The 24369-nt window shown below is 39.8% G+C and overlaps 1 protein-coding gene across 1 annotated transcript in view; it reads left to right on the plus strand.

Moving 5' to 3' along the window:
* The first annotated feature begins 303 nt into the window (after positions 1 to 303).
* Positions 304 to 24369, plus strand: part of LOC122804603 (cholesterol 24-hydroxylase-like) — a 515734-nt gene continuing 491668 nt past the window's right edge. Inside the window, exon 1 of the mRNA XM_044074565.1 lies at positions 304 to 562. Coding sequence (XP_043930500.1) covers positions 426 to 562 — 137 coding nt within the window. The 5' untranslated portion in view covers positions 304 to 425. The remainder of the gene's footprint in view (positions 563 to 24369) is intronic.

The raw sequence follows: 24369 nt of genomic DNA on the forward strand, positions 1-24369 counted from the left end.
AATAATAGCACAGGAAGGCCTTTTATTTTTTTTTAAATACATTTGTTTATATTGCCCCTTTAAACTGTAAACCAATTTAATAAGTTCTGTTACAGTATAGCTGGAAAAATAAAATGACCCTTTGAAATTGTGCTGCGCAAGAAAAATCAATAATTGTAGTGAAGAGGTCATGTCTGGCAGTCTTTCAGTAATAAGAGAACAAGAGAGAGAGAGAAAGAGAGAGGGAGAGGCAAGTTATCTGAGGATATGTCAACTGTTTCTAGAAAGCACAGCAGTATAAAAGTCCCTTTACTGAATTGAGAAGCACTGTTCAGTACCTACAGGTTGCAAGACTGACGAATACTACAGGACTGTATTTTAGATTTGAATATAAATGCAAAAGTTTTGAAAGGTTTAGATTTTAGTGTTTTAAGTAGTTGTCCACAATGGAATTTTTGACTCTCTGCACACGGTCCTTGCTCCTTTTACTGTTTCTAACAGTGATGCCTTTTCTTTTATTTTGTTGTTACATTAAATATATCCACTTCAAATATGACTACATACCAGGGCCACCAAGGATCAGGTAAGGAAATACAATCAATGCCAAAAAACTGTACCTATTTTTTTTTTTTTAGAAAAGTCATAAGCTGGAATATACATCAAGGTATGCAAACAGCTGATTTAGAAGTGTTAAAATTCTGTTGTACTGGTGTAAAAAGATGCAAACAATTTAAATAATTTAGACTATGTGAAGCAAGTGCGTCAGTGTAAATAGTTCTCATAATTTTAAGGAACAAAAATTAAACCCTTCTAAAATGTAATGGTGTATAATGAATTAATTTAGTTTTCTTGTACATTTGAGAAATGGAGGTGTAAGGATGAACTATCCTGAAAGAGTGAGTTTGAAAATAAAATGCAGACACACCATGTCAGCATTGAAATGGCTGTAATCCAGTTGTCTGCAATGGCAGCATGTTGAAACCCAGACACTAATACTGAACAAAGTGCAAGAATAATCATACTTTGCTGTGTCTGGTGTGTAGTAAAAGACTGGTAGATAAGAACAAGGTGTAAAATAAAGAGTGACCATTGCTTTGTGCAGGGAATGGTAGCAATTACAAAGAAGTAGAGATATGGGAAGTTCTTAAGATAAAGGGCTGGAGAAGGTAGAGTATGGAATGGCAGCTGAAACCGAAAAGAAAATGAGAGTTAGGATATCTAATGGAGAAGAAAGCAGAGAAAGGTAGAGGATGAAGAACACGGGGAGGAGGGACCTGGAATAAACAGCAGGTGATCATTTGATGGGAATGAAGTTACCTAAAGGAAATGCAGTGGGATGGCATAGAGAGAGACAGAGAGAGAGAGAGAGAGAGAGAGAGAGAGAGAGAGAGAGAGAGAGGTAACCAAAGCAAGGGTGAAATTGACTGACAGGGAGTTGGGGTGCTGGGAAGTGGAATGAAGAGATAGCATTGCATTTTATTTAACTTAAATTTATTTTATTTTGGTTTATTTTATTAACCAAGAAAGTAGACTGGAGTCGAGGGACCAATTCCAGTGATGATCAGGGCTACCATACCAAAGGTAAATTACAGTTAATGAAACAGCAATAACAAAAACAGTACGGTACAAATGCAGTTGTATAAAACGTCAGGTCAAAAATAAACATCTTCGCAGCAAAAAGGTATAAGACAACAATCTTTTGCAAAACAAAGTAGGACTAAACAGACATCAGCTACAGAGATTTAATGTTACAAATGAAACTTATGCAGAACAGATGATTTTGGGTATAGTCATAATTTTTTTACTATGTCTTCTTGAAAGCTGCAGATAGATGAGTAAATAGTATTTACAAGTAGTTAATCTGAAACTTACAATGTGAATCAATAAATACTTAAGTGTTAGTACTAAAAGAAATACAAAATACCGAACAGCTTCAAGAGTAAATAACACTGTTTGTATAAAGCCCTTGTTGTTCAAAATTTACAGTATATACAGTATATACTATACTGTGTGTTAAGAATGTCTTGTCAGATGTGGACATATAGGAAATGTAGTTTAAGTGCATATGATATAGGAAAACACTGCAGGTGCAGTTTCCAAGTGTGCACCAGTGTTTCCTTCCTGTAGGGAGATTTCTCCTTTCTCTGTCCTTGTACGATCATTGAACTGGTATATCTCTCTATATCTATATCTGGGTCCGCTTTGTAATTTTGAAATACTGAAATCCCGAATTTCAGTATTTCGAAATCACAAAGCTGAATACTCAAAGTTCCGAAACTGACAGAAGCGTGAAATTCAAAATCCCGAAGCACAGAGATTTTGAATTTTCTCTTCCGCTGGTGCGGTGTGTGGATGTTTGGGTTTAATTTAGGTAAGTTTGTGTGTGTAAGTATGTTGGTTAGGGGCTTTAGTGTGTGTGTGTGTGTGTGTGTGTGTGTAAGTGTGTTTGCGACTGTGATATGTGTGTGTGTGTGTGTGTGTGTGTGTGTGTGTGTGTGTGTGTGTGTGTGTGTGTGTGTGAGGGACTGTAAGATGTGTGTGTGTGTGTGTGTGTGTGTGAGTTTCATTTGTGTTTCTGTTTGTGCAATCTCAGAGTTAGAATATATAGTGGGGGGTGTGGGGGGGCACAGCCCCCACATGGGAGGGTGCAGTGGGGCTTGCCACCCCTGCTTATATGTAGTTTAGATGCATTTGTTTGATTGTGGGGGGGGGGGGTTGTGTTTGTTTATGTGTGTACTGTATGAGTAGCGTAGATTCGAGATTTTGAATTTCGCGGTTGTGTGTTTTTGGATTTGTGAGTTGTGCTTGGGATTTCGGCTTTGTGATTTCGAAATACTGAAATTTGGGATTTCAGTATTTCGAAATTACAAAGTGGACCCCTATATCTTTATAGTTATAGATGTGGACGGATAGATTTAGCTTTAGGAGGTGCAGGGGGTCCTGCATGTTGTGAGCAGTTGTGCTTGGGAAGTTGGTTTTCAGGGGTTTAGTAAGTTGTGGATTCATAGTGAAAAGATGCACAGTAAACCAATTGCTTGACAATTTAGTACAATTATACATGGTAATTGGTGCCATATTTGAAATAAATAAAAGTTAAAGTACTGGAAAATGTGAGAATATTGAAAATGTTATTTTTAAAAATAGGGATATGCAGACAGTATGAGGCAATAAAGGAAATTGCTACAGTAGTTTTTAACCAGGTCTTTTTGGTATAATTCTGTTTTTGCTTCTGTCTCCAAAAAACATTGCCACACTCCAGATTACTAACATTATTTAACATTATCTGCCGCTTCATTAGAAACCTTTTTGTAAGCATCACTTCATCACCCTATAAAAAGCAAAATGGCTGTACTTAAAACAAAGATATAACCTACTTTTAGGATCCCACTTCTACAAACTACTCCAGCTTCACACATTTACTCCCCTTACAGCTAGACTACATGAAAAAAACTCCCCATGCAACTTGAGACACTAGTCACAAACCACACTAACTGTTATTACCTGTAGAACCAAACGCCACAGCACTGCACATGCTCTGTCACACCAACTCTCATTACCACAGAACCAAACACCACAGCACTGCACATACTCTGTCACACCAACTCTCATTACCACAGAACCAAATGCCACAACACTGCACATGCCTTCTACCCTCAGGTACCTACTCTTTGACAAGCTCTCCCCATCAACATTAAGGAAATCAACACTTGTTCCATATTCAGAATGCAACTCCAAAAATCACTTCTTTCTACAAGCCAAATGCTTTATCTAAAGCTCTCTCTATTATTATTAAACGTGTACGAAGGTCCTCATTTGACTAGGTCAAACATGTATCTAGTATGGACTATACTTGCAATTTCAAGGAGGTGTATAACAAGAAGATGGAATATAAACATAATACTGACTTTGGAAAACTTCTACAGCATACTGAAGACCACAGCATTATTTGAAATTAAAATTAAAGAACTAAGAATTTATCCAAAGCCATTTATCAACAACCCTTGGGGAAAAGTCTTATAATTAATTGACACTTTACAATAACTGATACACTCTGATAACTGGATTGTTATACCTATAAAGTAATTGTATATATTGAGCTCTGTTATAGTGTCAGCTGATGTAAATAGTATACATAGTTATTTAAGATGTTATATACAAATACTATGGAATTTATTCAACCGTATTTGAAAAATAAAAAAAAACATTTGAGAAAAAAAAGCCAAATGCTCCTGCTTCAACACGACATATCACCTAATCTGTCTCCTTTCTGAGTATCTTCAGATTCACTGAAGACTGGCCCAGTTTAGAAACTAATGTGTATATTGTACATTGCACTCTGCTTGATAGTACATTGCACTGTGCTTACTCACTTGAATGTATATACACAGTTTTTTTATGTAATTAGTCTGAACTATTCTGTTATTGCTTACATTTCAGTGTTTATTGTTCATGAAGTGTTTTGTATTTCACCTAGGGTGAGCCTGAATTTGGTCAATACTGATCAGTGTACTACTATAGTAAACAAATATAACTAACTAAATAAATGTTCAGAGGTTCATAGGTGTATACTATGCTAACAAACACAGTAGCCTTTTTAAGCCTGCCTATCCATGTGAATCTGACATGTTTAGTAGCCTTAAGATTATTCTAAGTGGTATATATAGCTAGGATTTGGGTGGTCAGGCATTTACAGGATACCTCTCTCCATTAAGAACATTGGTGTCAGACCATGGCTGAATTTCCAATTCCCTAACCACTAGTTATGCTTGAATTGGTTAGGGAAAAACTGTGCTCCATATGGATGAGAAGCCCCTTTCTGAGAAGTGATAGTCTCTGAGACAGATACCTGTCCCTCCAACAAGTCACATTTATGTTACAATGAAGGTTTAAGTCATCAGACTGGACAATTCTGATGCTAGAACTCCAAAAATAACTACTGTCCCAAGAAGCAAACTTCAGCACTAAAAATGATGCCCAGAATGAAAACACAATGAAAAATTCAAGGTATTTTATTTACACGTGAATTGAGCTAAATGTTTTTGTCCTAAATCTAACAGAACATCATCAGAACTAAATTAATTACACAAACATGCACCTGTAATACAATTTATATAACTAATTAAGCAATCTAAAATCTTAAGGTGAGTTCTGTGTGATTTTCACTGCCTCCACCATCTAACTTTTATATAGTGATATTACTTCTGATGCTATTTGTTTTGCAGATATTCAGAAGGTTCATTAGAGTGGGATACAAGAATGCCTTGCATGCCCGGTGTAGATTGCCTCTCAGCAGTCTGTAGGAGACAGAGTACAGGGAGAAGGCATTGAGTTAATCAATATAGGAGATGACTTTTATCCTTTTTATGAGAAACCGCTGTGTACATTACAATTGTTGCATGTGCCTGGTTGAGTACATACCAAATGGGGCACTGTACACAATAATTTGTCTGATGAGTCTGGCACAATGGAACAATGACTTCCTTGTACCTAGATGTCATACCCTTTCTTATAAATTGCACAACATAGCATGATTTCCTTACTACAGTAGCCACATGATGGTTGAAGGCCAGGTTACTGTCTACATACAATCCCAAATTTCCAACTACTGGGTCTACTTTTAGGATGTGTTATCAGTTAGGTAGTTTTCAGGGGTAGCTGACTTCCCAGAGGCTAATATTATGCATTTATTGGCAATGAGTTGTAAACCGCAGCTCTTGCACCAGTTATTTGTCTGAGTCAGCCCTTCTTAGAGGATATTATTGTCTTAGGTGGATTCTATGACTGCACCTAGTTTGCAGTCATCTATAAACTTGACCAGCCAGAGTTCCTTTATATTAGCTTTGACTTCAGAGAAGTAAATACCAAAAATGAGTGGACCCAGCACAAGGCCCTTAGGCACTCGTCTAGTGACCAGTCTCTTTCTAGAGGTGGGCTCACTTATCCTAACTTCTTTAGTCCTATATGAGAGCCATCCAGCTATCCTGTGGGGGGTATGGGGGTTTATACCTAATTCTGTTAGGTTGTCTACAATGACCAAGTGGGTTTTGTATCAAAGGTCTTGGCCAGATCAAGGTAGGTATGATGCACCATTTTGCCCTTGTTCATTGATTTGTTAACTTTCTCAGTTGAGTAGGCATGATCTACTCTTGACGAAACAAAGATGGGTTATATCCAGTGTCTGAAGAGCTCTTATGTCATTGTTAATCATTCATATGAACATTCTTTCCATGATGTTGCATTTCAGACTAGTAAGACTTATGGGTCTGTAGTTACCTGGATTTGCAGATGACCCCAACCTTGTGTAGAGGGATGACCATTACAGTTCTCCATTCATGTGGCAGGAAGCCTGCCTGGAAGCTATGGTAAAATAGTGACTCTGGTGATTCTGATAGGTTGTCTTTCTTGCGTTTAACAGACATTCTGGAGTACTATAGGGGCCCATTGATCCATTATTCTTGACCCCAGAGAACATGTCAAGGAACTGCTGCCTAATGACGGTTATGTTTGATGGTATTTTCTGGGAAAGATGGCTTGGGGGGTGAGTGGGGGTAAAATTGGAGATGAATATGTCAGCCAGTAATGAACAAAGGTTGCAATAATGGTGAGAGACTAGAAAGCAGGGCCACTTATGACTTATTACTCTACATACCTTAAAAAAATAATACAAGAACAGATCATCATGCAATTCAGAAACAGACAAATTTGCCAGATGAGGTCTTTCCTCACTGCAGCTAATGAGACTCTGAATCACTGTTTTTATTTTTTTATTGCATTAACTGACCCCTATTGCTGCAACAGTTCACATGCATGCCTGCTCTTTCTGTATCCTCTCTGGTATTTCATGTATTGTACTGCCTTCATATGACTCCTAAACCATTTACCTCACACATATTTAATATATGCACCATCTCATTCTGCATATAAAGTCACACAAAACTCAATTTATTCACATTAAAATAGAATTCTGTTACATTTGTTGACATATTAATGTTGCCCTCTCACATTCTTAGTCAGTTATATTCCTTTAATATTAAGAAATAATAAAAAAATAGCAGCCATTCGTTGGCTTTACTGGAAATTTTAAGAACATACAAGTATTAAAAAGTAATTTAAATAGTGTATACAATCAAACTAATCCATATTTATTGAAATTCGTAGCAGAAAATAAGTACTAATACTTGAACAGTCTTAAATATGACTTTAATAATGTGGTTTCTAAACACTACACATTTCATACAAGGAATATTTCAGAAATCCATTAAAGTCCTATCATTTAGGCTAATTGCATATTATTAAACATGAAACACCTTTACAGAACCCAGTGAGTGGAAAACAAATTCCTGTGCACAATAATGTTGGAGAATTTTATAATAAAATGTATTATAAGAAAACAGTGCTATTTATCTTCAATAGGTTTGATTTTTCATCCTTAATTTTGTCACAGATCTTTTTGAACTGAAATATTTAAAAAGTCACTTTGCAAGTCTGCAGACTTTCTTAAATAGTTTACAAATATACCACTGTTTAAAAGTAAAGAAAACCACAAATGAATGTAAGAATGTATGAATGTACGAATGCATTAGACATACAGCAACAGAAATAAGTAATTTCCTTTTAAGGGACCATTAAACACACTTTTTAAATAAATCACGAAACCTGTAATGCTTCTCATTAACCCTGCTCTGTTTTTAGTTATGCAGACTGAGAATAACCAATCAAAATTTTGCAGTTAAAAGCATTCTGCAGAGTCTCATTGCTCCTATATCTGTTTAAAAACTCTCATTTTGTGGCTTTCTGTAGTGCTTACTGTCTGTAGGCTAATAGCTTTAGTATTGTCCTAGTTCAGATTTGCTGGCTCTGGGCTTGTTTGATTCTACAGTGATTGTTCAAAGCACATGAACAGGCCATCTTGAATTAGCAGAAGCCTTTCTTTACCTTGGCTAGATTGTGTTATTTGGCTGCTGGCTAGTGGAGGCTGGTTCTTTTGTGTTTTTGTAAAAAAAAAAAAAAAAAAAGTTGTCTAAGGTTGTATCTTCTGGTATTTAAGCCCTAACTTTGAGAGGATTTCTGTCTATACACAGTGAGCAGAGTGGAGGAGAGGTGCTGACTACAACTCCGAGCTGAGATATATATATATATAAGTATCCTGTTTTTTTTGGATTATTTATACTGATTATTGTTTCTAGCAATTTATATATAGCACTTTTTATTGCCTGCTGCATAGTTTTTGAGTGCATTTTATTGCTATTAACTAATCTGCATGGGTAACTGATTTGTTTGCAGTTAAAAGCATTCTGCAGAGTCTCATTGCTCCTTTATCTGTTTAAAAACTCTAATTTTATGGCTTTCTGTAGTGCTTACTGTCTGTAGGTTAACAGCTTTAGTATTGTCCTCACCCTCCCTACCTCTTGGCGTCTTGCTGTTATACTTGGTGGCTTTGCAGTTGCCCACCCCTACTGTAAATCTGATCTGGGACACTCCACCCAGTCTAGTGTCATTAGCTCATTCTACCTAATACAGAGAGAACATCTGGGAAGGCCTTCTATTTCTCCTTTTTCCCTTTCAAAAAAAAAATTGCCTGAATCTCCTTGTGTTCTGACTGTGCTTCTCAGACATTTTGGAAATATAGAGTATATTTTAGAGCAGTTATTATAACTGTAATTGACTTAATATTGCTACAACTCAAGTGCTCTAGGTTGCACTGCATCTGAATTGTTTGTGTGTTTTAGCTGCTTTTCTGTATATATAAACTTCTCTGTATATGTAGAATAGCTACTTATTCTGCTGTATTACTGCCTCTTAAATCATTTTTTCAGTTGTGCACTTGTCTTGCTTCATTTAAAAAGTTTTAAATTGCTAATTTTGTAGAGTTTTAATTGCATTTACTGTTTAGGACTACACACTCAAGTGTGTTAGCCTTTTCTGTGTTAATTTACTGTATTATTGCATTGTTTAGCCTGTATCTTGTTTGCTCGTTTCCCACCCTTCCTAGCCAGTCCATATTCCAGGCTTTGCTTGTCTCAGGACTTTATTTTCTGTGTTCAGAGCTATCCAGACCTTGCTGTGGTTGATGGAAGTCCTACTGCTTACCTATCTAATGCTAGAGGAGTGGTTTCCAGCTCTGAAATTGTAATTGTATTAGCCTTTTTGGGCTGATTTCTATCCCTTTCAACTTTCTGGCTTAAAAACGCGTGTGTTTGCACATTTTTTGCATCGTGCAGCACTGCAAGGCTACAGTTAAACTATTCCAGGTGCCAGATAGTGTGCTCTTCAAATTTTCCCTTTGAACTACCTGGTTTCTCAGTAGTAGCACTTGCTCTAGAACCTGATGGAAAGCACGAGGAAGCCTGAAACTGATACAAGCACTCAGCTCTCCTTGTCAATAAGGAGAAATTAATCATAGGCACTAAACAGCCTATAACTGCAAAGTACCTTCCAAAGGTAAGGGAAAACAGCTCTTAAACTTTACAAAAAAAACGCCTAAACAGGCATGTTCAAGGGTCAGCTTCCGGTGATTTCTATTGTCCACCTGGCGAATCTGGGCATACTGGGGCAATGCGGCAACTGCCTCATGTACACAGACAATCCTCTCCTCCTACACCCAACACTACAACCTGCGAGAGATGCACCTACATAGCCAAACTGGAAGCAAAACTCTCTCTAGCCAAGATTGTGCTAGACAGTCAAGAGCAGAAGGTTAACACCTGCATTACACCTCAAGCAACTCATAGCCCTTCAAAACCCACACCATCAACACCCATACATAGCAACACTAAACCCACATATGCAGAGGCCCTTAACATTAACCTGCCCAAGCAACAAGGACCTCCGAAGCTAAAACGCAAACACCAGTCACAACCAAAGTGACACATAGCTCACAACACCAGTGTGCCACCCAACAACAGCCCCTAAGTCAAGACAATGTACCCAACACTTTAGTCATAGGTGACACTATAGTCAGGCACACTGATGTCCCACTCACCAGGCTGAACAAGCAGAAAATTACAGTCAGCTGCCTGTCGGGTGCCAGGATCCACCACATAATGCATGCACTCAAGTCACTCCACAAGTACAAATACAACTCTGTCATTGTCCATGCTGGAGTGAATGACTTGAGGCGTACCTCCCTGGACTACATGAAAAGAGACATGGAAGAGCTCTTGGATCATGCGACCCAGGCAGGTATGACCCTAGGCCTGAGTAGCATCCTGCCTTCACCCAGAATGATACCACAGTATAAGGACAAAATGATTGGCTTCGACAATTGACTAAGCTTCTGGTGTCATTCAAAGGGGATCTAGTATTTGTCTGCCTGGGAAGACATGATCGACAAACCACAATGCTTTGCCAGAGATGGTCTGCACCTGTCACCCCTGGGATTCAGGTTACTGACTAAAGCTCTTGCCACCCCTATAGTGCCTTTTTTAGGCAAGGTTCAAAGGATAAAACCACCACCATAACAGATACAAGCATGCAAAATCTGAAGGTAATGCTACTCAATGCTAGAAGTCTAAACCTCAAAATGCACTCTCTCGAGGCACTCCTAAAAATGGAGAACATCGATATCTGTGCAGTAACTGAGACCTGGTTCAAGGCTCCAGAAAGCACCCCTACAATACCAGGCTACAATTCTTACCACACTTTTTGGCCACAAAACCAAGACTGAAACATTAAATGTGGAAGAGTGTCCATATTCACCAAGGATACTCACACCTCCAGGCTAGTTGCCCAACACAATGTATCTGAAATTCTCCAGGTGCAACTAACACTAGGTAAGACTGCAATCTAAATTGTAGCTTGCTACAGATCCCCCACCATGTGCCAAGATTCTCACTACACCTTTCTAAACATACTGGAAAATATTAAGATACAATCAAACACCCTAATACTGGGTGATTTCAACTACCCTGCCATTAACTGGGAAAACTACTCGGGTACCAACTCCCTTTCCCAACGGTTCTTGGAATTCATTAATTCCAATGCCCTGGATCAACTAATCCATTGTCCCACCAGGGGCTCCAATATCCTAGACCTGGTCATTACCAACATGGGAGATAGATGCTCCACACCAGTAGTCACCCCCTCATTGGTCAGGTCTGGCCATAAGCAAATCACCCTTGACATTCACATCCCACCCCCACCCCCCAGTAAGGAAACTTCATTAAAAAACTTCTCCAAAGCCTACTTCATGCTACTGAAGTCAGAAGTGACAAACTTCACGACACCCACGCAGACGGGATCTGGAAGTTCGATTGCAGAATCCTACACTAAGGCACTGTACGAGCACATCCACTGGTGCATGAATTGTGCCATCCCATATAGAATCAAGATGCTCTTCTCCAAAAAAAGGAGGCCAATCTGGTGGTCCCCTGCTATAAACAAACTATACAACAGAAGGAAGAAACTGTTGCAGAAAAGAGGAAAATCCCAGGATACAAAAAACTCCCTCACCAGCCTCAGTAAGAAGCTGAGATCCCTCATAAAATCCTCAAAAGCTAGTTATGAAAATAACATTGCCAAAAAAATAATCTAAATGGCAATGCTCAGATCTGCTCTGAGCTACAACAGAATGGCATTAAATATACTGTTCTCAAGGATATTGCCAATATCCTGGCAGATCGATTTAGTGCCAACTTCACCCCCTTCTCACCCCCTAAAGGGCCCATATCAATACCAAAAGATTGCCAAATTCCGGTAATCACGGCCACACAGGCAGAAACCACACTCTCCAAAGCTAAGAATACAGCATCCATGGGAGCAGAAGGGGAGTGGCGGGACTCAGACTGGGAATGCCTCCTCTTTGTGCAAAGGCTCTACCACTATGCTATTGCTATTTGGCTTAATTTGCATAGAAGTAGTTTATTATCCTCTTTGATGTCTACACTGCTAACTGTAGCTAAGCAATGGGCAAACCCACGCATACCCGCACAAATACGGGTAGCTATATCAGGAATAATAAAAAAAAAAAAAAAAAAAAAAAGGAAAGCTTTACATTTAAAACATGTACGGGGATTTAGAATTTGGGGGAGTGTAGTGCTGGGTATGTAGACATTTGAGCGGTCTTGCTCATTTCAGTTGACATTTACAGTTTAGGCACTTGCAGGGGCGTGGATATTTGGACTGCTCGGCAGTCTGACACGCCCCCTGCACTCCTACACGCTCCGTGTTAGCCAGGGAGTTGGGTCAGCACACCCTCATGAATATGCATGATGCGCTGACGTCATACTCTTAGACTGCAGTTTCCAAGTAAGACTTAGTTAGTCTTACATGGAGGATTAGTGAATCCCGGCCTATATCTATATCTATATCTATATCTATATCTATATCTATATCTATATCTAAATTTATCTATTTCCATCCATCCTCAACCCCTTTTCCCATTTTGCACATGGAGTCGGAGTGTCACTTCAGCAGTGACAATCTTCTTGAGCCAATATATATATATATATATATATATATATATATATATATATATATATATATATATATATATATTTATGTATATTTGTGAGTAAAGCATTATATGAAGTGGCAAAGAAAAAAAGAGACATCAAGCAGTACATGAAGTCAAGGAGTGTTGGAAGAAGGTCTTGAGCTATTTAAAAAAAAAACAGACAACACAGATCACCTTCCTTTGTGACACCACCTCCTGCCCATCAATCCCAGTCCTCGGTTTCCCTACACTCATCCCTCATCTGTACATCTCATATGTATCGCCCCACCTCTTCCTTCAGTATGACTGAAGGATCCAGAAAAACCTACATACTGGTCTTCATTAATAGAGTAAAAAAGTATTTTTGTTTTGTAAAACTTCAGACTTTATAGTTCAATAAAGACATAATGAACCAATAAAGTAAATGCAACAGTATGAGCAACTGAATTCCAAAAGCTTAGTAATGAATAGAGATATAATGCAGGCCCATCACAAACACCATATAAAGCTAAAAATAGTGAATAAGAGGGAAAGTAAAATAAATACCATGTCTGCTTAAGTAACATCCTCGATAAATAACCTTATGTGGCCAGTGGCAGAACAAATCTATAGTATTCCGAATAATCCATTAATCCATATCTTTTGTTATAAACAGAAATATACTCCAATATTTGCACCATCTAGTTGTGTACAACTTACTGTTCAACCAAGTTTTGAGGTTATAGCTTAAAACACGTGTTTTGTCAATAAAATACACTGTGTTGCCTTTCCAATGCTTAAGCAAGATTGATAAAAAAAGTTGTCATCACCATTCTAACCCAAGCATAAACTGTCCTATCTGAAGTCCCACTGTCTTTAAGACTGCCAGATAACCAAAACTTAAAATCCCTTTCCAGAGGTAATGATGCCTGGGACAATATGAGGTATTGCCAGCTATGCCAGGAGAAGTAGGGCACTGAATGTGTGACATATGTCAGCACAACTAACTGGAATTTTGTATATAATTATATGTCATTTGTATATCAAACTGATTTGTACAGATGCTTGTGTTGAAAATCTGTTTGTAAAGTTGTTTGTGTTAAAAATGTGTCAACAGTATATCCTGCTGGACAGAAACGAAATATAAATTTATATCAGACTGTACTGTTGTAAATAGCATACTGGAAAAGAAGAAGTTAATCTCAGTCTGGCTAACTTTTAAAAATAGTAAGAAATTAAATTACTTAATTTAAGCCATAAATATTGTATCTTACAGTTCTGACTGCAGCCAAAGACTAAATGTCTATTAGTGTATAAGCCTTTATATCCTTGTGAAATGTTAATGTAGATATGCATAATTTAACTGGTGCACACACTCCTGGCATAATTTTACTGGTGCTCACACTCTTGGCATAATGTTACTGGTGCACACACTCCAGGCATAATTTAGCTGGTGCACACACTCCAGGCATAGTTCTAATTGTGGTGTTTACTAAGATTTTTCCTCAGTCCATGACTGGTTTCAAGCTCTCTTACTTGTGAGTTCCCTAATGGTCCCAACCTCCCATATACTCCTTCAAACATTCTGTTCTTCCCTGTGTTCTGTGCTGCAAGGGTCTCCCTACCTGGAGAGGCCTACACCTGAGCTGTTTATGATTCTCATTGGGGTGGTGCACAGATGTGCTATGAATGGAACAAGGCCAGGTGAACAATCATCATATAGTAGGATGCAATGGGCTTTTCTTTTTGTTCAATCCTACCTCTGCTATACTGGCACAACAGATGCCTCAAGCGTCATTGAAGAGGGAACACCCCCAACTATGTGATGCTATCTGTCACATGCCCACCCCTTCTCTGCAGCACTGGATTGCCAGCAGAATACTAATATTGTCACCAGTGTCTGTCTCTGCTCATATGTCTAAGAATGTCCCTGCACCCTGCACCACACACCCCACCACTCTGGAAGAGATGAGCATGCATAGCCTCCTTATTCTTCTCCCCTCCCCCATGCTACAGCACCCGGCAGGTGCCAGAGCTGCTAATTAATCTCAGGCCATCTAGTTCATAACCACAGCTTTAGTCTTGTATACCAGCAAGACTGGAGTGCTTTCTTTCTTTGTTTACTGTGTTTTGAAAGTCAAAACTGGATCATTATGTGAATAGTAGTAGGCAATGGTGTAGGTAAATTTAGGCGTATACATTTAGCAAGTCTTGGTTTCTGCAGCTCTATGACATTTGATTACCTTTGATTCCATGTTGCTGCTAATATGGCCCTTTTAGCCATGATAGACTTGTTTCTTGGTAACCATCACCTTTCCCTCTCCACACATAAATGATAACCAGGGGGACCTTCCAAAGGCCAGTAGAGGTGCTTTTCATTTCAGTGATCAGCACTCCTTGTCTAGGTATCATTATTGCAGAGTATACATGGAACTTTTACCTGTAGGAATCCAGATTGGTGGGTTTGGCATAATGGTTAAGGTCTTCTCTTCATATACACAAAGTACAGGATTTGATAATGGCCTTGGGTTATTGTCTAGGCTTAAAATGGCCTTTCAGGGCAGTTAGCCTTGTATTCAGCTATGAACCTATCTCTGTGCCAGAGAATGGTTTATTAACTCCTGTAGGAAGAATGGAAGTGTTTATTGTTTTATAACTTCCAGAAGCTGCAAAAGATCTTAGCAAAACTCTATGTGTGTGTATTATTGACACATATGTGCAATATTCTGGGTCAGTAGCTATGAAAGGGGGTAGCATGGGAAGCAGAAGTCAGCTGACCAGATTTATGTGATGTTCTGTAATCGATCACTAAAATGATGTTTTTTAATATTAGATGAGACTGAAGTCTCAGAGCACTCTGTTTTTGGAACTTGACAAAGAAAGACCCCTTACCTCCTTCATCTTTTTTTTTTCAGTATGATGTATTGTAAATGCTGCCTCTGTATCTGTTTGACTTGATCCAAATGATAGTGTCTTAACTGTCTGTAATTACATTTATGTAAAAACTCACTGCGGAGCTTTTGTCCTCAGGTCTCCACTGAAAACAAGCCAAACACTCAGCTGGACTAACCCAGTTAACAAATGTAAAATAAAATAATAATAAAATAATAAAATCTTGCCTTGCTTTAGTAAGTGAACTAGAGAATGGTAATTCTTTAGGTAAGTCAGGAAAATATAGTGAGATTAGTTAAGTACTGTTTTTCAGTATTTGTGTGAATCTATTCATTTGTGTTATTTTAGTATTTCCTGTGATTGAAACTCTAGTGTTTATTGTAACTAGATATTTAGTATTTTCATGTTCTTTTATTATTTATTATTAAATATATTTAAACTTTTCATTGTGACTGGTCCATTAGAGAATATTTTAACCTATGAGAGTACTCACATCTATTTGGTTACTCTGTAGCCACTCCTGAAAGACTTACTGTATTGGTCAAAAGATTATGTTTTGTACTAATATTAATTTCACCCAGTATAATTGGGTACCTTTGTAGCAGCCTTAGAGTAGCTGGCTCTGGAGTGTCTGATGGCAGTAACTACCTTATAGTCTGGACAGAAGGGGGTGTATCTAGTAAATCTGTGCCAGCCTTTCCCAGGTGTGTGTGTGTGTGTGTGTGCGTGTGTGTGTGTGTGTGTGTGTGTGTGTGTGTGTGTGTGTGTGTGTGTGTGTATGTGTGTGTGTGAAAATCAAATCTCAAAGAGTGTGTGTGTGTGTGTGTGTGTGTGTGTGTGTGTGTGTGTGTGTGTGTGTGTGTGTGTGTGTGTGTGTGTGTGTGTGTGAGCAGCTTGGAGCAGGGACAAAAAACACTAATTTCACAGACATGGTGCTGGAGGATTCAGCTTGAACACTTGGCTGAGGATTCAACTCTATAGCTGTGCCAGTGGGCCATCTTACTGGGGACCTGGAGGAAGACAGAGAGAAATCCAGACCCCAGACTGAGTGTGTTCCCTGTGTGCTCTTAAGGGAAATTGTGCTTGATGCAGAGAGCTACAACTGGAAATACTGTGTGTATCTATTTTTGTTCCAAGGGAATGTTCCTCTCCATTGTCAGTGGTGAGGATTCAGGCTCCTTGATTACTAGCCCAGAGTGGAGATGTCACATATTGGTGAGCAGTGATGTGGATATTAATTAAACTTCTGTAGCCTGTAGGCAGTTATCAGTGAAGGAGTTTAGTCAGGGAAAGCAGGCAAAGATGTCAGCAGAAGATTGTGGCAAGCTGACAAAAAAACACTTGGCCAAGGTGTGCGAAGACAAAGGACTGGTGGAGGCCAACCTGACAAAAAAGGGAATGATTTCAGCCTTAGTCACAGCTCAGACCAGCAACTAGAAGGATAACCAGACTGGTGATGGGAAGTTGTAGTCCTCAGAAACAGGACAGTTCATCTTTCCTCAGGGGACTTAAAAATCCATCTGGAGTTAAAGAGACTTGAACTGAAAGCCAAAGTTTTGAAATTAGAATCAGCATAGAGACTGCAGTGCTTGAAAGCTGAAGAAAAGGAGAAACAGATGGAATTAGAATCAACAGAGAGACTGCAGCATTTGAAGGCTGAAGCAAATGAGGAGTAGCATCAACATGAGAGGGAGATGCTGACTCTTCACCAGGGTCATGGAGGTAATTTAATTTTATTTATTACAGTTTTTGACCGGGTGTGTCCGACTGGACCAGCAGAAGGGAATAACCAAACCCCAGAAGCAATAAAGGTCAGTAGATTTCTTTCACAGTTTAGTTTAGAGAGGGTTATAATTTTTATAGTTTTATTCATATATTTGAAAGAGTACGTAAACAGTATAATGTTGACCAAGGGCTCTGGGTACAGTTCCTGACCCCCTTACTCCATGGCAAAGATGTAACTGCTGTTTCTAAATTGTCTGATATTGATTGTTTAAACTATGATAAAGTAAAGAAATGTTTACTTGAATGTTTTAAGTTAACACCTGAAGCTCACAGAAAAATGTTTTGTGAGCATAGATGCAAGACAGATGAATGTGTTAATTATATTGCTGAATTAAGCACATATTTTCATATATGGGTGAGTGGGTGTCAGGTCACCACTTTTGAAAGGCTGGCAGACCTTTTGGTGAGGGAACAAGCCCTTAGCACATGGCCTGAGGACATGAGAATGTGGCTGACGGGCCACAAATCTAACTCTGCAGATGGGCTGGGGAAAAAAGGGGATCTCTGCTTAGCAAGCAGGGCATCATTGCACAGGAAGGGGATACCCAGTGCTGCACATGGATATAAGGGAACCCATGTTTGGCAGCCCAACAGAATCCACCAGTAACAGGGGAAGCCACTAGTTCAGGTACACTGCCAGGATCAAGGGTTAAATGTTTTAAATGTAACCAGTAGGAACATGTATCATACGGATGTCCATGGAAGCAAGGTGGGGAACAAAAGGTGGGGGATCCAGCAAGTGGGAATAACAGTATGCTAGTGGTAAGTTGTCTGGAGACAACAGAGGTGCCAAACTATCAACAGAGTTTATATCCAATTTTAGTGGATAGAAAACAGGCCTCTGCTAAAAGAGACACAGCCTCTGACATAACCATTGTGAAGCCTGCAGTGGTTAAAGAGGAGTAGTACTTGCTTGGGCAGTCCACTCCAGTCAGGGCTCTATGAGACACCCCATTCCAAATGCTTTTGGTTGGGGTTCACCTTGACTGGGACGGTGAAAACGGAAGCAAGCAGGTAAGTGTGTTTGAAGATATCCCTGCAGATGTCTTGAAATGGAGTGATTTTGATAATGCAGTATCCTGTGTGCATGCAATTGTATGTAGTCAGGCTTGGTGACAGGCATGTGGGCCTGCTAGCCTGGGGGAGACCAAGACAGATGCCACACCTGAAACCAGGGCGGGTTGTTGTTGTTGTTGTGTCTTTCAGCTTTTCCCAGTTAGGGGTCGCCACAACGGAACTCCGGTCCGCTAATAACTGGCAGCAGATTTTTATGTGCCGAGTTGCCAGCCCTGATGCACAACCTTCAATGAAGGTACACCCATTCACACATGTCTCCAGACAGAAGACGCTCTAGCTGAGAATTGAACGGGACATTAAGGTGGCTATTTCCGGGAGGGAGCTACCCTGTAGCAGTGAGCCTAAAGGTGAACCACAGCTGCCGGTAGGTACTGATGTTCCCTTGGACAGAGTGACTGCAAGGGCAGAGGTGAGTGGTACTACATATGCTGACAGTGAGGCACCACTGTCAGAGGCTACCAGACTTTCTATGGAAGGGGAGCTGGGAAGAGTTACAAAGATAGAGTTGAGACAGTCTCAGCTCTTTGACCCTACATTATGAGGCTTGATGAAGGTAGCTAGGGAGGTGCCTGATTCTGAAGGAAAAGGGGAATCTGTTTACTGGAACAACAGGTTACTGCATAGGGAGTGGACCCCTGAGGGAGAGCTAGAGTGTGAGGTAATACAGCAATTGGCTCTGCCCAGAGCCTATGTCTGGCACTTCAGTGAATAGCTAATGACATTCATTTTGCAGGTCCTGTGGGCATAAAGCATACTAAGAGACATATTATGCATAACTTTTATTGCCTTGAATTGCAAGGGATGTAACAGGGTACTGCAGGATCTGCGAACAGTGCCAGAAAATAGGTAAGGCAGGAGACAAGGTCAAAGGCTCCTTTGATGCCTTTGCCTGTTATTGAAAAGCCATTTCAGAGGGCAGCAATGGATATTGTGGGCCCTCTGAATACCCCAAGTTTGACAGGGAAGAAGTATATCCTGGTGATAGTAGATTATGCTACTAGATACCCTGAGGTGATAGCTCTGTCCTCCATCAAGGCAGAGAAGGTGGCAAATGATTTGTTAGAGATTTTCAGCAGGGTAGGTTTCCCGAGAGAAATACTGACTGACAGGGGTGTCAATTTCATGCCAGACCTGCTGGCTTGCATGTGGGAGAGTTGTGGGTTGAAGCACTTAAAAACCACCCCATCACCCCCAGACTAATGGTCTTGTCGAGAGGTTAAACTCTACACTAAAGACCACACTATGGGCATTTTCAGACCAGTTTAAGAGAGAGTGGGACAAATATTTGCCTCATTTGCCATTTGCATATGGAGAGGTACCCCAGGAATCCAAAGGGTTTTCACCGTTTGAGTTGCTGTATGGGGATAGGTTGAGGGGGTCTTTAGATTTGATTTATGATGAGTAGGAGGGTCAGTGTGAATCCCACAAGGAGTTTGTTGTGGTGCATATGTCTTAAACTCAGGACAAGGCTTAGGGTGTTCATGGGTTTGGCCCAGGAGAACCTCGCAGGAGCCCAACAGCAGAAAAAGGTCTGGTATGACAGGAATGCCAGACAGTATGCTGTGGGAGAGCAGGTTATGGTTATCATTCCTGTCAGACACAATAAGCTGCAGGTAGCTTGGGAGGGATCCATTGAAGTGGGAAGGAAGGTTGATGATGTTAACTACATGGTAAACCTGCTAGATAGGAGGCAGGGGCACAAATTTTACCATGCTAACATGATGAAACCATACCATGATAGGGAGGCCCTGGTGCTGAGTATTTGCAGTAGGAGGTAAGAAGAGTCTGAGGGGGATCTATGGCTACATAAGAAGGTCAGCAAAATGCCAAGTTACTAAGGTGGAGCCTAGGGCGGCAGGCATATGATGTGATAGTGCAGCACTGTAGTGAGGTAAGCAATGCCAATGCAAATGGGTTCTCATGACAGGACATGGGTTAATGTATTCCCAGACAGGTTGACTCCTCTAAAGCAACGTTTCTCAAGGGTCACTTGAAAAACTAGTTGAGTCTTCAAAGAGGGAGAGATGTGACAATGTGAGGTATGCCAGCTCTGCCAGGAGAAGTAGTGCAGTGGATGTGTAACATATGCCAGCAGCTAGCTGGAATTTTGTAAAGAATTATATGTCATTTGTATCTCAAACTGATTTCTACAGATGCTTGTTGTGATGTTCAACCAATACCTCACCGGACTGCCAACAATTAAATGACGTCCCTTACTATCCTGGGTCAGTAACTAAGGAACTTCAGTCCTCACTATTGACTCCAGTATGAGGCTGTCACTTAAACAGAAGCAATATTTCACAATTTTCCCCTAAGAGCACAAAAGAAATATGTTGTCTTTTCCTGGGACTGAACTATATACCTCTGTCCACCCAAATATATTTTCTTATTACACACTTCAGTGCAAAGTGTCCCGGTTTAAGACCTCTGACACACTCACACTCAAAGTAAATTTAAGTTGCACACATCCAAACACTTCTGGGAAAGCCTGACAAAGATCTCCAGTCGTGTATCTTTCCCAAAATAATACAGTAACTCTACCACCAATCAGAGGATGTTCATGCTCTTCTAAAGAGGTGTCCAATTATGAAAATTAATTATCAAAATAAATGATAGCTATGACAAGAACAGCCAGGCCTTTGAGGTGACCTGGGGAGTATCAAACAGATAGAAGTACTCTAATCTCTAAAGAAAAACACTGGTTTCAAGCCACAATGTAAAGTAATGAAAAACATTTAATAATAAGTACAAATGATTACAAGACTGTAAATCAGTAACTCTCAATAAACACTATATTTATTTATTATTATTTATTTATTGACATTTGTTAACCGGGTTTGTCCATCTGGGCTTGTGGTCCATTTTCAGTGGGGACTCGAGGAGAAAAGCTCCAGTAGTACATTTTTAAACAAGTACAATTTTAAACAATATTGATATAATAGCAGTTGTAGCAAAAAAGATTCACATATGTTGGGTTTCATGCATAAAGTTAAAGTTGCATTAAAAAGAGGCTTAGTAACATAATATTACATTGCTATAGTTCAATAGGTCAACAATAAAATGTTTTGTTTGTATAACATTATGCAAATGCACAGTAGACACATTGGAGAGAGAGGTGTAATGAGGTACTAAGTATGGTCCTTTTGAGGGTACATAAAGGGAAGGAAGACTAGGTGGGCTCATGGCAAGGGCAGGTCTTGGAATTGAGAAAATAAGCTTTTAGTTCATTTTTAAAGTGTGAGGTGTGTGAGATTGAAAGTAAGTCAAGGGGAAGTTTGTTCAAAGCATGGACAAGGGAGTGTTTCTAGAGTAGTTTGCCTACTGACCTTTTTGGGTGGTAGATATCAAGTAATTGTTGGTTAAAAGTACGGAGGGTCTGGGATGGGATGTAGATGGAGACTAAGGAAGATAGAGATGGACAGAAGGAGGTTTTATAAAGAATAGAGTGTAGCATATGAAATTGATAAGATAGCAGAAATTGGGGAAGTTCAAGCCATTGAAGAGAGTTTAAAGAAATGCAGTGGTGTGAGTTGTATGGGGAGTTAGTAATGAATCTGGCTATTTTATAGTAAGTTTGTTGGAGTTTGTTTAGAGTGGAGGCCTACATATTGGTAAGAATTGGAGTGGCGTATAAGCGGGAGGGGAGGAGGAGAGCCTGGCCCAGGGTAAGTCTAGATTCAGTGGTTAGGAATTTTTTGTTCCGATATAGCAGACCTAGTTTCTGTTTTTTTTTATACACTGGAGTATGTGTAGGTTGAACTTTAGTTCATCATCGATAATGACCCCTAGGAGTTTTGTGTGGGTGCCAGGTTGGATAGTTGTATTGTTAGAAGATTTAATAAAAAAAGAGGTTTTGTGATAAGAAAGAGAACGGGGAAGGAAAAGTAGAAGTTTGGTCTTTTGGGGATTTAGGATCAGTAGGTTGTGAGAGAGCCATTTTTCAGTGGATAGTAGGGCTTGTTGGGTCAGAGTGTGTAGTTCACAATGTTATTTGAGATGGGTATAAGTGTGGAGTTGTTGGCATACTGAATAAGGGAGGATTTTTTGCATAAGGTGTAAAGATTATTGGTGAAAATGTTAAACAAAAGGGGTCCCAAGATGGAGCCTTGGAGAACATCAGTGGAGATGAGAAGGAAAGGTGAGGAGGATGAGAGCCATTTGACAGATTGTTCCCTGCCAGATAGGTAACTATTAAACCAGGTAAGTACGGAGGGGGATAGGTGGAGATTTGCAAGTTTGGATAGTAGTAGAGAATTAGAGTCAGTATTGAAGGCTTTGGAGAGATCTAGGAAGAGGCAGGAAATGAGTTTATTGTTGTCTAGGGCCTCTGCAATGATATGAGTGAAGGAGAGGAGGGCAGTGGTGGTGCTGTGGTGAGGACAAAATACATGTTGGGTAGGGGTAAGTGAGTGGTATAGGAGGAGGTGATTGAGAAGCTGCAAGTGAATACATTTTTCTAATATCTTGGAGAGGGGGGACAGAATGGCAATGGGTCGGTAGTTTGAAGGGTCAGTGGAGTTTCCACCTTTATGAAGAGGGATAGTAAAGAAAGATTCCCAAAGGGTGGGGACAGTTGATTCCAGAATAGATTGATTAATTACTATGGATATAGGATAGGCAATTGAGTCAGCAGCAAGTTTGAGGAATGTAGGAGATAGATTGTCAGTGGAAGGAGAGCAAGATTTTAGCTTGATTAGTAGAGATTTGATGTAAGTAATGGGAACTGGCTCAAAAGAAAACAATGTTGTGTTAGTGGGACTTGGAGGGGTGGGTGTTGAAGTAGAATTTGGCTTAGAGGTTACCAGATTTTGGATGGAAGAGATAAAGTGTTTATTCAGGAGGGTAGCTGTTTCCTGAGAGGAAGAGTTAGGGTTTGGGGAGGGATTAGAGGGCTTTCCAGGATAGAGAATGCTGTAGAGTTGACCAAAATTTTCGAGGATTGGATTTGTTGTTAAGCTGAGCAGCACTATAGTACAACATTTTGTCATTAATTGTGTATTTTTTGCAAGGTTCCTCAGTTGCCTGTATTTTTGAAGAAGAGGTGGTTGTTTAGTTTTAGTCCAGGTTTTCCAAGTACTATCTCTTTGTTTCATAAGGGACCTAGTCTCCTTGGAGAGACAGGGAGCATGAATTGATTTTACTCTGATCATCCTAGAGGGAGTTAAGGAGTTTAGAGTACTCATGAAGATGCTACTGAAAGTGCATACAGCATCTTTTAGGGGGAGGTGTTTTAGGATTGACCAATCTATGTTGTGGAGACTGGAGTTAAATTGGGATGAATTGAAAGTCGATAGTTTTTGACAGTCTTTGATAAGGTGGGGTTTAGGAATATGGGAGTAGTGTCTTAAGATGGTGGTAGGGAGATGATCACTGAGGGAGTCAGGTAAGGTGGTGGGATTGTGGTATTGGCGGGGAAAAATGGTAAGGATCCAGTAAATGATGGAGCAGGAGGTGGAATTTTTATTGAAGAGAGTGAAAGATGTTATAAGTTGGTGGAAGCTGTGTAGGTGGATACTGAGTTGGTGGGAGTCAGTTGTGAGTTTGGACGAATCAGTGTTGACATCACCAAGGATGTGTCTCATATGGAATGTTGTCGGAGAACCAGGATAGGATGTTTTCAAGAATGGGCGGATTGTTACCAGGAGGAAGATAGATAGAGGCAATTGCAAGTTTTTTGTGGGGATTCAGATGGCAGTTAAGGATGATAATTTCAGCTGGGAGGAAGTCAGGAATTGGGGAAGGGTATGGTGAGATGTTAAGGTTGTTTGAGTAGAAGATGGCCATGCCACCCCCTTTTTACAGGTCAATCAGATCAGAAGATATTATAACCTGGTGGGAGTATTTCACTATTTGAGATTTGTGGCTTGAGCCAGGTTTCAGATAGGGAGAGGATGTGAGGGGTATTGAGAGCTATCCATGAGTGCAGCTCAGTAACTTTATTTGCTAGACTCTGAATATTCAATGAGTAAATAGTTAGGTATTTGGATGGAGATGATTGTTGTGACTGAGGCTGGTGACTGTTAGAGGAGTAAGATGGGGGCAGTGTAGAGGAAGTTTTGGGAAGAGTGAGGGTGGGGAGAGAAGAAGAGGGACTAAGGTTGGGATGCATATTTCCAGAACAAAGTAGGTTTTTAGTGAGGAGAGAGTGTGTAGTAGATGCTAGATGGAGTTTGTATAGTTTTGACTTAGCTTTGTGGGAAGGTTTAAAAACCTGTATTATAGAT

The sequence above is a fragment of the Protopterus annectens genome, chromosome 6.part0 (assembly GCF_019279795.1).
Source record: "Protopterus annectens isolate FY-2018-M chromosome 6.part0, PAN1.0, whole genome shotgun sequence".
Lineage (NCBI taxonomy): Eukaryota > Metazoa > Chordata > Ceratodontiformes > Protopteridae > Protopterus > Protopterus annectens.